At 44.4% G+C, this 13,756-nt stretch overlaps 1 protein-coding gene across 9 annotated transcripts in view; it reads right to left on the bottom strand.

Annotated features, from left to right (window-relative positions):
* Window positions 1–12,821, bottom strand: part of DGKI (diacylglycerol kinase iota) — a 470,612-nt gene extending 457,791 nt beyond the window's left edge. For all 9 annotated transcript variants that reach the window (XM_063708791.1, XM_055347199.2, XM_031013291.3 and 6 more), the window contains exon 1: window positions 12,401–12,821. Coding sequence is in view for 8 of the 9 variants with exons in the window: in XM_055347199.2 (XP_055203174.1) it covers window positions 12,401–12,804 (404 nt within the window). In the remaining variant the exon portion in view is untranslated. The remainder of the gene's footprint in view (window positions 1–12,400) is intronic.
* Window positions 12,822–13,756: the final 935 nt, after the last annotated feature.

Raw genomic sequence — 13,756 nt, forward strand, 5'->3', positions numbered from 1 at the left:
ACCTTATAAAGTTGTGATAAGAATTAACTGAAACCACATATGTAAAGCACTTCACAGTTCTTGGCAAGTAGGACCTCATATTAATGTTGAAGGTATATCATTGAGCACCTCCCAGATATGCTTTTTCTGAGAGACACTTAGGATCTTGCATTTCTATGGGTTTTATGCCAGGCCGGGAAGTCAATGTTTTAGATCTCTCCTCCCCAGCCTTTCTTGTCTTGATTTCACCATCTATATATTGGGTTCATATAACACAAGTGCTTTTGCTAAAGCTGTTTTGAGTCATTGTAAAAGTGCATGATGAAACATATATGAGAGGCATTAATGGTTCGAGAGATGCTAAAACCAACCCTACTAATGAACCCAGCACCAAAATGGGAATAACCATTCACCATTTGTGAATTCATCCATGTATTACTTCTTCTGAGTCTGACTTTTAGTTCCTGGAAGAGGTGTTTTGCCTTAAATGGAAGGGCAACTTACTGGAAATTAAAGACAAGCTTCCCAGCATCCCAGCTGCTCCTGGAAAGGGGCATTTTCTCTCAAATATCTTGAGAGGGGGAATGGTGAGGAGCAGTATTATGCAGCACACTCTTAGAAAACAACAAAGTTTGCTCCCTTAACAACTCCATGAAGCAATTCTCTGAAGAAAATACATTTGAATAGATACACATAAGTTTCACAATAGTTTGGCAAATTACAACAGAGATGGCAGAAATGCCTTAAAAGGCAGGGCCAAGGGCTTCAAGGCTTCCACACACAGATCAATCCACCTTCAAAATTAATAGTGATAGTGCAATCAAAAAACATAGCACCTGACAGCTTTGTATATTGACATCGCCCCTTCACACACATACCCATTGGGACATTAAGTATATGTCCTCCTCTGCACTCAGATCCTTCTGATAAACTGAGCTCCATGAATTATGCTTGTCTTGTACCGTATTTTCTATCTTCATTTTGAAGAGCTTTCAGCTGCCAGCAAAAGCTCAATACAATGAAATCTTGGCACCATCCAACCCCTTGGCTGCAACAACAAAATTTTGTTCTATACCATGTTATTTCAATACCTTTAGAATTCTAAATTACCCAGAGTATTTCATTGAGATGGTATCGGTGAATGTCAAATACAGCCTCAAAACGTACCTGTTTGTCGGCAGTATTTTCTGGAGACTTCCAAATCCTTCAAACTGCGGGTAGCCTGAACCTGCTGCCCCTGTGAACCGCGTGCGGCTCACGGAAGTCTGGTTATTAGGTAATCAGCTATACTGAATTTTCTCCATATGTTCAACAAATATGTTGAGGTGGCTATTTCTTCCCCTAAAAATCACTGAGCCACAGAAGCATATGCTTTCTGGAGACCTGAAATGCAATTGCTATAAAAATGAAATACTATTCTTGGAATACCTATGCCATTACTTGAACTGGGTCTCCTTTACAATGAAATGGCTGCTGCTTAGCAACTAATGCAAAGAAAGAGCCTGACTCTATCTCTACCTGTTTTTTTTTCTTTTTCCCCAGTAAGAGGAGTGTTAAACATATACCATCACACTTGTAGTTTCATGTTTTCATGTGTACAGGAAGGGTAATGACAATGGCAATGAGGTCATCCTCATTGTCAATGCAATATGGATTTAGAATGCCAGCTAGTGATTCCAACTTTGTCCATTGTGATTAACCAGTGAGATTAATTCAAGTAAGTAAAATTAATGAGAGGGAAATGGTGCTATTTTTCCATAGATTCATGTGTGGAAACAGCATCCTGCAGTGAAAAGAGTATGAGACTTCAGATCCGAAAACCAGCCTGAACCTGGCAATGTCCCTTATGGCACGTGGCCTTGGGAAAGTCGCTTAGCTACTGTGACTGTTTCCTTAAATGTACAATGGCTATGAAAACAATATGGGGTTGCCTAAGATTGTTTTGTGAGTAAAGTTAGATTAATTATGTGAAAGGAGTTTATAAATGGTAAGCTGTGAAAGCACCACACACATTTTTATTATTAAGTACCTAAATTTAGTCAGTATAACAGTTTAAGAAATCTCCAGAAATTTGTCTTTAAAAAAAATCCCTTAGACTTTGTTATAAGTAATTCCACGCTGGCTCATAGAAAGCTTCTGTTTTAATCTTTAAATAGCTTGGGCATTTATTTTTGAAGTAGAGGTTTATTTCCCTAAGAAATTCTGAAAGTTTTCTTCAAATGAGAAAGAATGACTCAGGTTTTCAAAATGTTCCTTTGGAACTTTCTAGGTGTCTCTAACTGCACTCATGAACATACTGACGAATTCTGAAGGATGTTGTTCTGGAAAAACTCATATTGCAAAGACTTGCAGCTCAAACAGGTCCTCGAGCTAAAGGTAAAAGACCAGACTCTTCTAAGAATATCTTTTGTAAAAATCAAATGGGGCTGATTATGCCATTTCAGACATGTAAAGTGCACATAAGTTAACCCTAGCTTCTTCACTGGACCCCAATCCATGGTACCATCACCTCCCTTCAAGTTCCACTGTGATTACAACAAATCACAAGGTCTTGTACTGTAGAATTTAAAAGGAGCAGTACCAGTCTACAATCCCTGCAATCATTTCTTGGCCCCAGGAAACTGGATTTATTCCCCCGTCTTGTGCAATGGAAAATTCATATAGTTTTTACAAAAAAACACCATGGAAAGCTCAATCTTGGCCTCCCTACAACTGACAGTAGCACATGATTATTCACAGAGCTAAGTTTTATGCTTAGACATAAAAAGAATGTTCATCCACTCAGCCAATCAACCTTTGTCAAGGCCTTTATGTCTTGTGTGAGGTCTGGCTGGGCCCATGAAGATGAAACACATGGGTCTCTCTCCTCAAGAGAGTTTGGTCTAATAAACCACTAGATTGTGAAAATATGGCTATTTGCACACAGAGAGGTTAATGGGAAAGGGTGAAAAGAGGACAAGAAAAGCTGCAATAGGGAAGTAATAAGCAACATGCAAATATGGGCACAGATCTTAACTCTGCCACTCAGCTATGTGACTTGCAGGCAAGCTGCTTAAACTCTAAGCCTCAATGTCCTTCTCTGTAAAATGGAAATAATAATAGTCCCTACTTAATTGACGGTCCAGTGAAATCCCAAATGTAAAATATTTAGCAGCTGTTGACACAGTGTAAGCATTTGGCAAAATCAGTAACTTATAATGATTAATATTCATAGGTAGGGAGGTAAGTTAATCATTGCAGTCAGTATTTGAACCAAGAAAAGCTTTTTCCTTCTCTGAGCTGCACTTACAAAAAGCTTGGAAGTGCATGGATTGCCTTTGCTGCCTCTGGGAATGGCCTTCAGAGGCCACTGGGAAGGACAAGAGGAGTGATGTCTGTGGCTTCCTGGAATATTGTGAGAAAAGGCACGGTGGGCTGGTGTTTATGTCCTCCCAAAAGTCACATGTTGAAATTATCACCCCTAATGTGATGGTTCTAGAAGGTGGGGCCACTGGGGGTGATTCAGTCACAAGGGTGGGGCACTAATGAATGGGATGAGTGCCCCTCTAGAAAGAGACCCCCAGGAGCCTCACTACCTCCACCCTATGAGGACACCATGAGAAGAGAGCTGTCTGCAGCCCCAAAGAGGGTCCTCCCCAGAACCTGACCATGTTGGTGCCCTGATCTCAGACTTCCAGCCTCCAGAATGATGAGAAAGAAATGTCTGTTGTTTAGAAGCCGCCCAGTCTATGGGACTTTGTTACAGCAGCCCAAGCTAATGAAGACAGCCATGATAACCAAGCAGCCCCGAGGTTGTGCGCTGTCAGGGAAGCCCATGCTTGGCAGCTTCCTGTGTAACTTTAGACACTGAGGACGGTGCTTCAATTGCAGAGGAAAAGAAACATGCCACACCTTAGTCTTTGCATTGAGAGGGGGCCAATTTAAAAGGGAGAAACTTTTTTTTTTTTTTTTTTTTTTTTTTTTTAGACAGAGTCTCACTCTGTCACCAGGCTGGAGTGCAGCGGCTTGATCTCAGCTCACTGCAACCTCCGCCTCCCGGGTTCAAGCAATTCCCCTGCCTCAGCCTCCCAAGTAGCTGGGACTACAAGCGTGCACCACCACACCCAGCTAATTTTTCTTGTATTTTAGTAAAGATGGGGTTTTACCATGTTGGCCAGGATGGTCTTGATCTCCTGACCTTGTGATCTGCCTGCCTCAGCCTCCCAAAGTGCTGGGATTACAGGCTCTTCCTTCAAAACTCTTAAAGAGAATGCTTTCAGTCTGAAAGAGATTGTCTCAAACTCTGACACATCCATAAGGACAATGATGAGATCTGAGGCCTTTCAGCCTGAGGAATGTTCCAGAAGTTTGTCTCTAAATGATACATGGAACCCTTTCCGACCGCTTCCACATAAGCTTATGTAAAGCTCTTTTTATCTTTCAACAAATTGCTTTCAAGCTTTTTTTAAAAAAAAAGCAAAAATGTATTTTTCCTTACAAGCCTGACATCTTTCTCATGTACAAAGGAATGACACATTTTTAAAATGTACTTTGGTCCTTTCAAGGAATCTATTTTCTGGCTATTTCCTGAAAGACTACACGATACACAAAAGCAGTCCAACTGTCTTATCTTTGCCTTTTTTAGGGGAAAAAAAATGAATTCACCTCCTCAACATTTATTTCACAGTCCTGAGCAGTTTTATTTGTCCAACAAATATTTAATAACCATCTACATCTTTTAAAATATATTCTGCTGTTTGGCCTGGTTCAAATAACTGATGGAACATCCCAGAAGGCTGCACCTTCCATTTCTGAAATAATCCAGGGCAGGTAGCATCTGCGAAGCTTCTTTCTGTGATTGCCAGGGCATGCCAGCCGGCCATTGTCTGTATGTACAAAGCAGACATCATCAAGACAGGCCAGAAGAGAAATAACCTCTGTCCTGGAATCACAGGGGACAATTCTATTTCTAGTACCCCGGTCTTTATCAGCTTATCCATTCCTGACACTGTGAAGCTCTGAGACCCGTCTCACCCACCCTTCCACGGCTGGCTTCCTGCTCTCAGATGACCAGCTGGGAGTTTGGATTGCTGCTACCTCATTCCTCTGCACACTGACTGTGCCTCTCTCCTCCGACCTCTGCCTTCTGTCTGCTCCAATTTCCAAAGCACTAAGAAGCAGCCTTCTCCCCTTCACATCCCCTAGTAACAATGAATTGTGTTTTAATAAGTTACGAAAGAAAAAGTACATATTCTATGCCTTAAAGAATGCCAAAACCTGTCAGTTAAATTTCTCAAGTCTATGTCTATCTCATTTTCATATTACCTGAATAATTTTATCACCAGCTGCTGACATTTGATGATGTTCTGTATTTTGAAGAATAATATACAAATCTGTTCCTTAACTGGACTTAAGTATAGATAATACCACTTTAACAAACACACATATAGCATGTACTTTGTGACTCATTTAAATGTCAAATAATTCTACAGGATGAGTACTACTATCACTACCATTTTGTAGATAGGGAAATTAAGACACAGAGAGGTTAAGTAACTTGTGCAGGCACACAGCAGGCAGAGGTGGAGCTTTGGACCCAGGTAGCAGGGCTCTTCACCAGTACTCTCCTCTACCTCTCAAGTAATTGAAAGTTAAGAAAAATGAAATTTAATTGTGGTTTAAATATTACTGTTTTGAATCTTGTTCCCAACATCTAACAAAAGCCAGGCTATAAATATTACAGCTTAAACCAGAATTGGTTCTTTTATCAGAACATTATTTATGAGTCTGGAAATCAAAAGGCAAATTTCCATTTCAGCAAAACTCAGGTTGGATGCAAGAATGACAGAAGCACCTGTTAGAAAGCTGTTGCCCTTAAAAAAAAATGCTGTTTACTTTATTTCAAAGGCTCACAAAACTCAGGGTTGGAAGGAAAGAACATTAACATTCATATACAAAGATCTTTCTTCCCACCTCTACCCAAACACAGCCCTCTCCTTCAGCTAATATGCACACACAAGATGATTTAATTTTCTCTAAAGTAACCCAAGCAGTGCTCATCCCTCCTCTCCCTAAACACTATGGGTGTCAGGACACTCGTGAGCCATTCTTCAAGTGCTCTGTATGGTACATGAATAAAAAGTAGCTGGTGCTTTTCTGAAGATTTTATTAAGTGGGTTAAAAACAAAGCAAAAGCTTAGAGTCACTAAGCGGACTAATGCATTCTTCCTAAAATAACTTTTTCACCAAAGTCAATCAGATGAGCTGGAAGGAAAGAGGGAGTGAAGTAATATAGAACAGAGGTGGCTGGAGTGACCTCCGGCTGGCTGGACAATGGTCAGGACTCCAGGAATGCTGGGTAGTCCTTTTTCTGCATTTTTACATTTTAATCACTGAAGGAAAAGTCAACAGAAATTTCCCTGAGGAGAAAATCAATGCTGCCCCTTGGAAAGGGATGAGACAGACAGAAAGAGAACCGGAGAGCTAATTAGTGCTACTCAGAAGGCAAATTAAGGCCTTTTCTTTGACAAGCTGCAAATAGCTGGTTAAGTAAGAGTTTCTGCCACCCCTCTCCAGCCTCACAGCTGCCTAAATGGCTGATGCAGGTACGCAAACAGGAAGCTGTAAACAGTAACGCAGTCCTGGGCTGCTGGACAAAGTGTAAATAAGAAAAAGGCAGAGGTTTCTTTAGCAGAAAAGAAACTCACAATTGAGATGAACCAAGAATGAATAACAGTAGTAATTTATCTTAAAATGCCAATGAAATGTATTTATTCAATAAATACTTATCCAACACCTACCAAGCAAGAAGAATCGGAGTCATCGATTCAAATGATCAGCTGCAAGTTCTGTCTTCAAAGGAGCTAACGCCTTAGTTTGGGGAATGGTAATATGTACACAAGTTAACTCTATGCAGGGCACTATGCCATGTCCTTTAAATAAAGTAACTCATTTAATCTTCCTAACAAACCTGTAAGTTAGGTATTACTATTATCTCATTTTAGAAACACATTGGCTGGGCCTCCAACGAGTTACATAGCTTGTCTGAGATTAGCAGAAAGATGCCAAGTTCAAACCCTAGTCTAAGTACCAGAACAGAAAATGACACTTAGGTCTTAACAAAGCTATTTGAAAGTGCCGTGTGAGAACAGGGGAGGACCAGCCACCCATCACCCCAAGTGGATGCTTTTGAGCTTATACCAATCGAGGAGTTTTCCTGGTGAACAAGCCAGCAATGAGTTGTGGAAGCATTACGGGCAAACAGACTTAGCTTGGTATTTTTATTTCTCCAATTATCTGCATTGTTTTTGTGCCTTGAAATAGGTTTCAATCAGTTCCAACAATTAGAAATCAGCCCATTTTTATAGGCATTTTGAGCAAATTAAATTTTAATGAAAAAAAGTTTTATGGCTTAGATTTCATTTTACTTCTGACCTTTCTTTCAAAGTTATCCACTGTAAGAAAAGCTCACATGCCATCATTTATTTGCAGTAACTACTGTCCCAAAACTAGTTACAGGACCTCAGGAAAAATAATTAGTCTCCACAGGATCAGTGTTACCAACACATACCCATGGAAGAAAGCAAATGTCACAGCCCAACATGTAGGCAATAGTTCTTCCAAATGCTTCAGGTCTCACAGTGTACTCAACTTCAAGGATACCTTGGGGTTGTGTAGGGAACATGTTCTCAGATCCCAGGCCAGACGAATATACAGGGTGTAGACAGCCTGGGCTCTCACTCGGAACCCTCATTTCCTCAGACTAGAAAGTGCGGTGTTGGAAAGAGCTAGCTCTAGTCTAATTTAATTTGGCCCCATGAGGCAATGCTGTTGTTTGTTGCCACAGCAGAATTGAACACCAGCAAAGACCTCTCTTCAACTTCCCTATCCCCGGATTCCACAGGACCCAATAGTGTCAATCTCCCAGGTAAAAATCAAGCCTCTAAAAGATCACTTAGAGCAGAATAAGTACTCCGGACAGTGGATGAATTGAAATCTTGCCCAGTGTGTATCCTAACTGAGGAAGTAACAGTCAGTATGTAAGTCATTACTGAGAAAGGAATTAAATTAGAACCAAGATCTTAATCTGATCCTAAAGTCTTTAAAAATCTAACAGATGTGCAAAACACGGATAAAAACAAAATAAAATGGATTTACAAAAGAGGATACATACTGATATTCAGGAGAAAAGTTCCCCCATACACTATTGATTACAATGCAAGGAAGACCAATATCCATTTTATCATCCTACGTGGCTTCTAACTCCTCAAATATCTTTCTTGTAATAACACAACCTTACTTTGTGGGACAAAACACACGCAAAAAAACTACATTCTAATCATCAATCTATAAAGAATAACAGATCATTTTTTTACATGGTTGCCCAAACTAAAGCGTTTAATACTCCTTGCTCCTATTTCCATCTCATACCAAAAACTTCCTTTAAGAAACGTTTAGTATTACCAGCATGGTTTATGAGCAGAGAAACTAAATCATAGGCATCAACATCTCATAAGTAATGGTCTGCCCAGACATACTGACAAGCAAAATTGTACTTCATCACTCATTCTGTGCTGCCCAAAGAGGTACCGATGGGCCAGCTCTTCATTGGACCTAGGTTCGCCTACACAACCCTGTGTAAATTTTTTTTTAAGGCATATAAACCTCTAACGAGGATATCTTCATAGCAGGTGCATGTAGGTGGTTTTGTTCTCAGAAGCAAAACTGATATATTTGCAATCATGAATTTATATTCATTTATATTTCTGAGATAGTAGAAGAGTTCCCTAAAATTATATAGACAAAGGGCCACAAGCCAAAAAAAGTATGCAATAATATATAATAATAATAATAACATGTAATGACCTGCCGTGTATTACGGATGAGGGGGAAGATAACTCACACTGCACACACGCATGCATACACATATGCACACATGGAGAGAGAGCTCAAACCTAAAATAAATGTTTAGGGAAGCAGCGTGATGCGGTCTAAAGAGACAGTCCTTTGGAGTCATCTGTGTTTTAAATTCTGCCTCCTGCCCAAGCTCTATGCCTCAAGTTCATTTTCAATAAAATGGAAATAGTCATAGTCACATCACAGGACTGTCACAAAGATTAATTAAAACAGAATATACAATAAGGCTTAGCCCAGTGCCTGTTGCATAGAAGACAACAAACATCAGCTACCTTCTCCTTCCCCTCCCTTATGTGTTTCTGAAGTCTTTTTTTTTTTTTATTCTACTGACTTATATGGGAATTCTTACAGCAGTTTAAAAAAAAACAGTTCCTACACATTATATAGTCATTTACACATATGTATCTGTTGCAGCACCATAATTTGCAAAGAAAAACGAAGTAGTAATTTTAAAAGAAAAGTACCAGCTCACTCGCACTGCCTTTTCAAACCTTCAGCTTTACAGTCGACAGAGACTATTTGCTCTAGGGGTGCAGATTCTGAAATAAAGGAAAAAATTCTCATGGGAAAAATGGTTCTCAAAAAAAGCCAACAAAGAATAGATAATGAGGGGAAATCTAGGAGTATAGAAAGCAGTTTATTTTACTTAACAAAGTAAAAGTCAAGCAAAATGAATAATCTGCCTCCAGAAATGGTTATTTAAAGGCTTTTTGTAAAGGGCTCTGGTTCCTAAAAAGACAGGAGTCACTGCATATGCCCACCCACTCCTCATTTATTTTTAAACCCTAGCTTATATGTTCCTTAGCAACAGAAGGAGCAGATGAGACCCCCCTACACACACACACACACACACACACACACACACACACACACCCTCTCTCCCAAAGCCCCCTTCTTTTTGCCTGTCAAGTTTCATTCCAAAAATATCCAAGTTCTTCAAAAGATATTTTTTGCCTACCTGCAAATCTCCACTCCTCCACCTCAAATGATCCCCCTTACGCAAGCAGCCATGCTCCATACCCTAACTCAGTCCTTTCACTCAGACTCCATTCTGTGAGGTCTTCCTGCCTCCTCTCCATAAGCTCCCACCAGACACTGTCCTCAGGTGCCCCCAGAAGGGAGGTGGTGTGGTCCCCACCAAGGAGCCGACCCTCAGCTCCTGACAAACCTGCTCTTTTTTTACACACCCTTCATCCATCCCACAGTAAAACAGCCAGCCCTGCTGCAGGAGTCCAACACCAATGGCCGCCATGACGAGTGGGCAGGCCATTCACCATGACTCCAAAACAAATAAGTAACAGTGATCAAAATGGAGACACTTTCCTGTTACCCAGGGACAAACATGCTCCAGATGGAAGCACCTCCTTTTCACCATCTTTCCTCTGACTTTGAGACTGACTGGCCTGGTTTGGATGGGGAGGGTTTATGAGTTCAAAGATCAATTGTTTAGTCTTGGGGGCAAAATAAGGTGGCAATCCCCATATATTAGTCTGCATAAACATCACCTGAGGAGCGTGTTAAAAATTCTCACCCACAGACAGTTTGATTCTGCAAGTCTAGGGTGGTGAGCACTTTTAACCAGACACCTGAGGTGACACTGATGCAGGAATTGGAGACTGTAAAGCTTTATTTAAAAGGAAATGATGTTCACGAAGTAGAATCCACCTCTATGTAAGGATTGTAAAGCAGACGCAATGTTATTATTCTTCTATAGAAACATGCTGCGTCTGTGTCCATGTCTATGCTTGTGTGTGTACACACTTACACGTGCATGTGTGAGCATGCAACTCAGAAAGCCAAAACCCCACACAACATACATTTTAAAAAAGGAGGCTCAGAGAATGACCCCTGACAAGAGGCAAGCTGAAATGATTTCCCTTGCAAACTCTGGCTTTGTCTTCCTACCCAATGAGGACTCTGATGAATACCAATAAGCCAGGAGCAGCCTACACTGTGCTTCATGTAATCACCACCACCTTCCAACTCACAGCTCCTAAATTAGGCTGAATGTAGTCCCTGTTCCCCCAGGGGCCAGACGGGCCATCATAACTAGGAAGTAGAACTGCCAGTGTCCTAGCATACCTCCCTAGAGCTACCCCCTCCCCACCATCTGTCTATTTTTAGAAACCAAAGTATAAAAAGAAAGATCCATTTGGACCTGATCTGTGTGAGTAACTAAGAGAACAACTCAGGTGGGGAACTCCCTCAGCGCACAGCGAACAAAATGCATGGGAGGAACGCAGAAGCAACAACCTCACCAGGAAGGCGTTTTAGAAGTCATCAGAAGTCAACACTTAGACACAGAGCACATGCCCTAGTGACTGGCCTCCAGGCCAGGCGATGTCTATGGGGATCCCAATTATTCACACACCTGCCCCCATAAATAAAACACACCCTCCCAAACCCACACACCTCTGTCATCTGCGTTTGCTTACATAACAGCACATGGTGTGACAGGCTTAATACTTTATATGGTTTTTGGGAAGGGAACACTAACTCAGAAAGAATAGGGTTACAAGAATGTGTTCACTGACCCCTTTTCCAGAAACCCTCTGAGCTCCAGCAAGTGTACATCTTTGTAAACCTATGCTTGCATATCACCTCGACCTTTAACATCGATAAGCAGTAGGGTTAGTGTCAACAACTCTCCAAACCTGTCAATGTCTTTATGCTTGCCTGCGGAAGGGAGGGGTGAGAGAGACCTTAGTAAATCCTAATTCCTCGTTGTTGGATTCTAATACAATGTGGGGTTATCTCTTACCCTAATTTAAAGGCCATTGATCCCACACTGTCCTTGTCTTACACATACACTCATCCTTAGGTGCAAATATGGTCCCCACTCTCACCTTCACCCCTAGCTTGCTAGCGGGCTCCCCACACCCTCCTCCAGCCAGGAGAGAGGCAAGGAGCACGCAGGCATGGAACCCCCATAACCAGTGGCGCATCTTCTACAGACATAAACCCACTCTTCCTTCATGGGGGATTTCGAGGCAGGTCCAACTTCCGTAAGGATTTCTCTTCAGTGTAGTGCTATTCTTTTCTGCCTGTCGGAGTGATCTCAGCTGTCAAGTTAGTGCCAAAGGTTCATCCAGAGAAATCTGGAAGGTGGGGGAAGGGTGGTTGAAGATGACACCTGCTTAGGGGCAACTTTGACGACTTCTCTTAAGAAAACTAAGCATCACTGAGTCTGCAACCCTTTCTCTCTCTCTCTCTCTCTCTCTCTCTCTCTCACTCACTCACTCACACACACACACACACACACACACACAGACAAAATTTCTGTTGTTCTGACCTTAGGGACCCAGTGCTTCTCTCCTGCCACAGGGGAAAGCAGGCGTTGCTGGCCTCCAGCCTGGAATGATAGGATGGGGAGAAGACAGACATCCCCGGGAGGAGAGGGGGAAAGGGGGAAGGAGAGGCGTGGAAACAGAGAGGAGCCCAACTCCGCGGAAGCGCCCCTTGCTGGGGGAAGAGTGGGTCTCCCGCCGCGGCGCACCTGTCTCGGCTGCCGGCTCCCCGCGCCTACCTGTACGAGACCTGCTTCCGGAAAGTTAAGTTCCTCAGCTTCTCCTCCAGCGCTTCGTCCTTCTCCTTCTGGCCGGCGGCCGCGGGCTCGTCCAGGGCAGCGGCCCCCGCCGCCGCGGCTGCCCCTGCACCCCGCGGGTCCGCGCCGCCCTCGGCGCCCAGGCAGCAGCTCCCGGCGCCGCTTCCGCTGCTGCTGCTGCCGCCCGTCGCCCCTTTCTCCTCTCCCGCCGAGGAGCTGGGGTTCATGGCGCCCGCTCCGGCGGCCGCGGAGGGAGCGCAGGCGGCGCCGCTGCAGGGGCCGGGCGGGCTGGCGGCGCTGGCGGCGGCGGCGGCTGCAGGAGCGCGGACAGGTCCGCGCGCCGCTGGCAGGGGCAGCAAATGGCAGCCCCTTCCCGCAGCATCCATCCGCGGCTGCACCGCACCGGGGCATTGTGGGAAACTCCGCTCACTCCCCCGCCCCGGCCAATCAGAGGCCGCCGCTCCCCGCCTCCCGCGCCCTCCCGCGCCAGCCCGCACCCTCCAGCCCCGCCGGCCTCTTGCTAAATCCCGAGCGAAAGCCCAAGCTGAACCTGAACTCTGCCCGGAGGCGACGGGCTGCGGCGGAGGGGGAGAGAGAAGAGGACAGGCTGCGACCCCGGGCTGGGGACGCCAGGGCAGGGACAGCGAGCATCAGGAAGGAGAGCGTCCGGGGAACTCGAGTGGCCGGGCCCTGGGTCCTGCACCGGGAGGCTGGGGGACTAGGACCGGCGGGCGCCCACCTTGGTCCTGAGCCCAGCTGCCGACGCTGGGCCAGCACTCTCTCCACCGCCGCCCTCCAGTGAGCAGAGCTGGGCTCAGGCAGCAGCCCCTGGGCGCCGGAAGGTAGCGGGAGCTGCATTTAGGGGAGGGGGGAGGTAGCAGGAGCTCCGCCAGTGGGAACCTTGGAGTGAATTCGTCGGCGGGTGCCAAGTCGAAGCGCCGACCTCCTGTCTGTGGACTGGGGCCCGGACCCCTGCGTCCCCGAACTGCGTCCCCGCCTTGCTCCTCGCCCGGTGCCTTCCTTAGGCGCAGCAGACCCTCGGTAAACAGCGGTTAATTGGATGGAATCGGATCACAGGGCCCTCGGTGAAGCAGAAAGGCGGAGGAAATCCAGGAGGAAGAAGTGAGGACCCTAGCGCCTGGCGCCGCTGCGTTGTTCGTATAAGAAGAGGCATCCCGGAAGGGGCTTCAAACCACTTAGGACCGACTGCTGAAACGAATCCAAGCCTGTGGTGTCTGCAGAATTTAACTGTCCGCCTCAACCCCAGTTTTTGTTTCTAAGATTATCGAAAACTGTGCGGTTTGAGTGATGTGCTACAAAGTGTTTAAAACAGATTGT

Source organism: Gorilla gorilla, chromosome 6 (genome assembly GCF_029281585.2).
Source record: "Gorilla gorilla gorilla isolate KB3781 chromosome 6, NHGRI_mGorGor1-v2.1_pri, whole genome shotgun sequence".
Taxonomy (NCBI): Eukaryota; Metazoa; Chordata; class Mammalia; order Primates; family Hominidae; genus Gorilla; species Gorilla gorilla.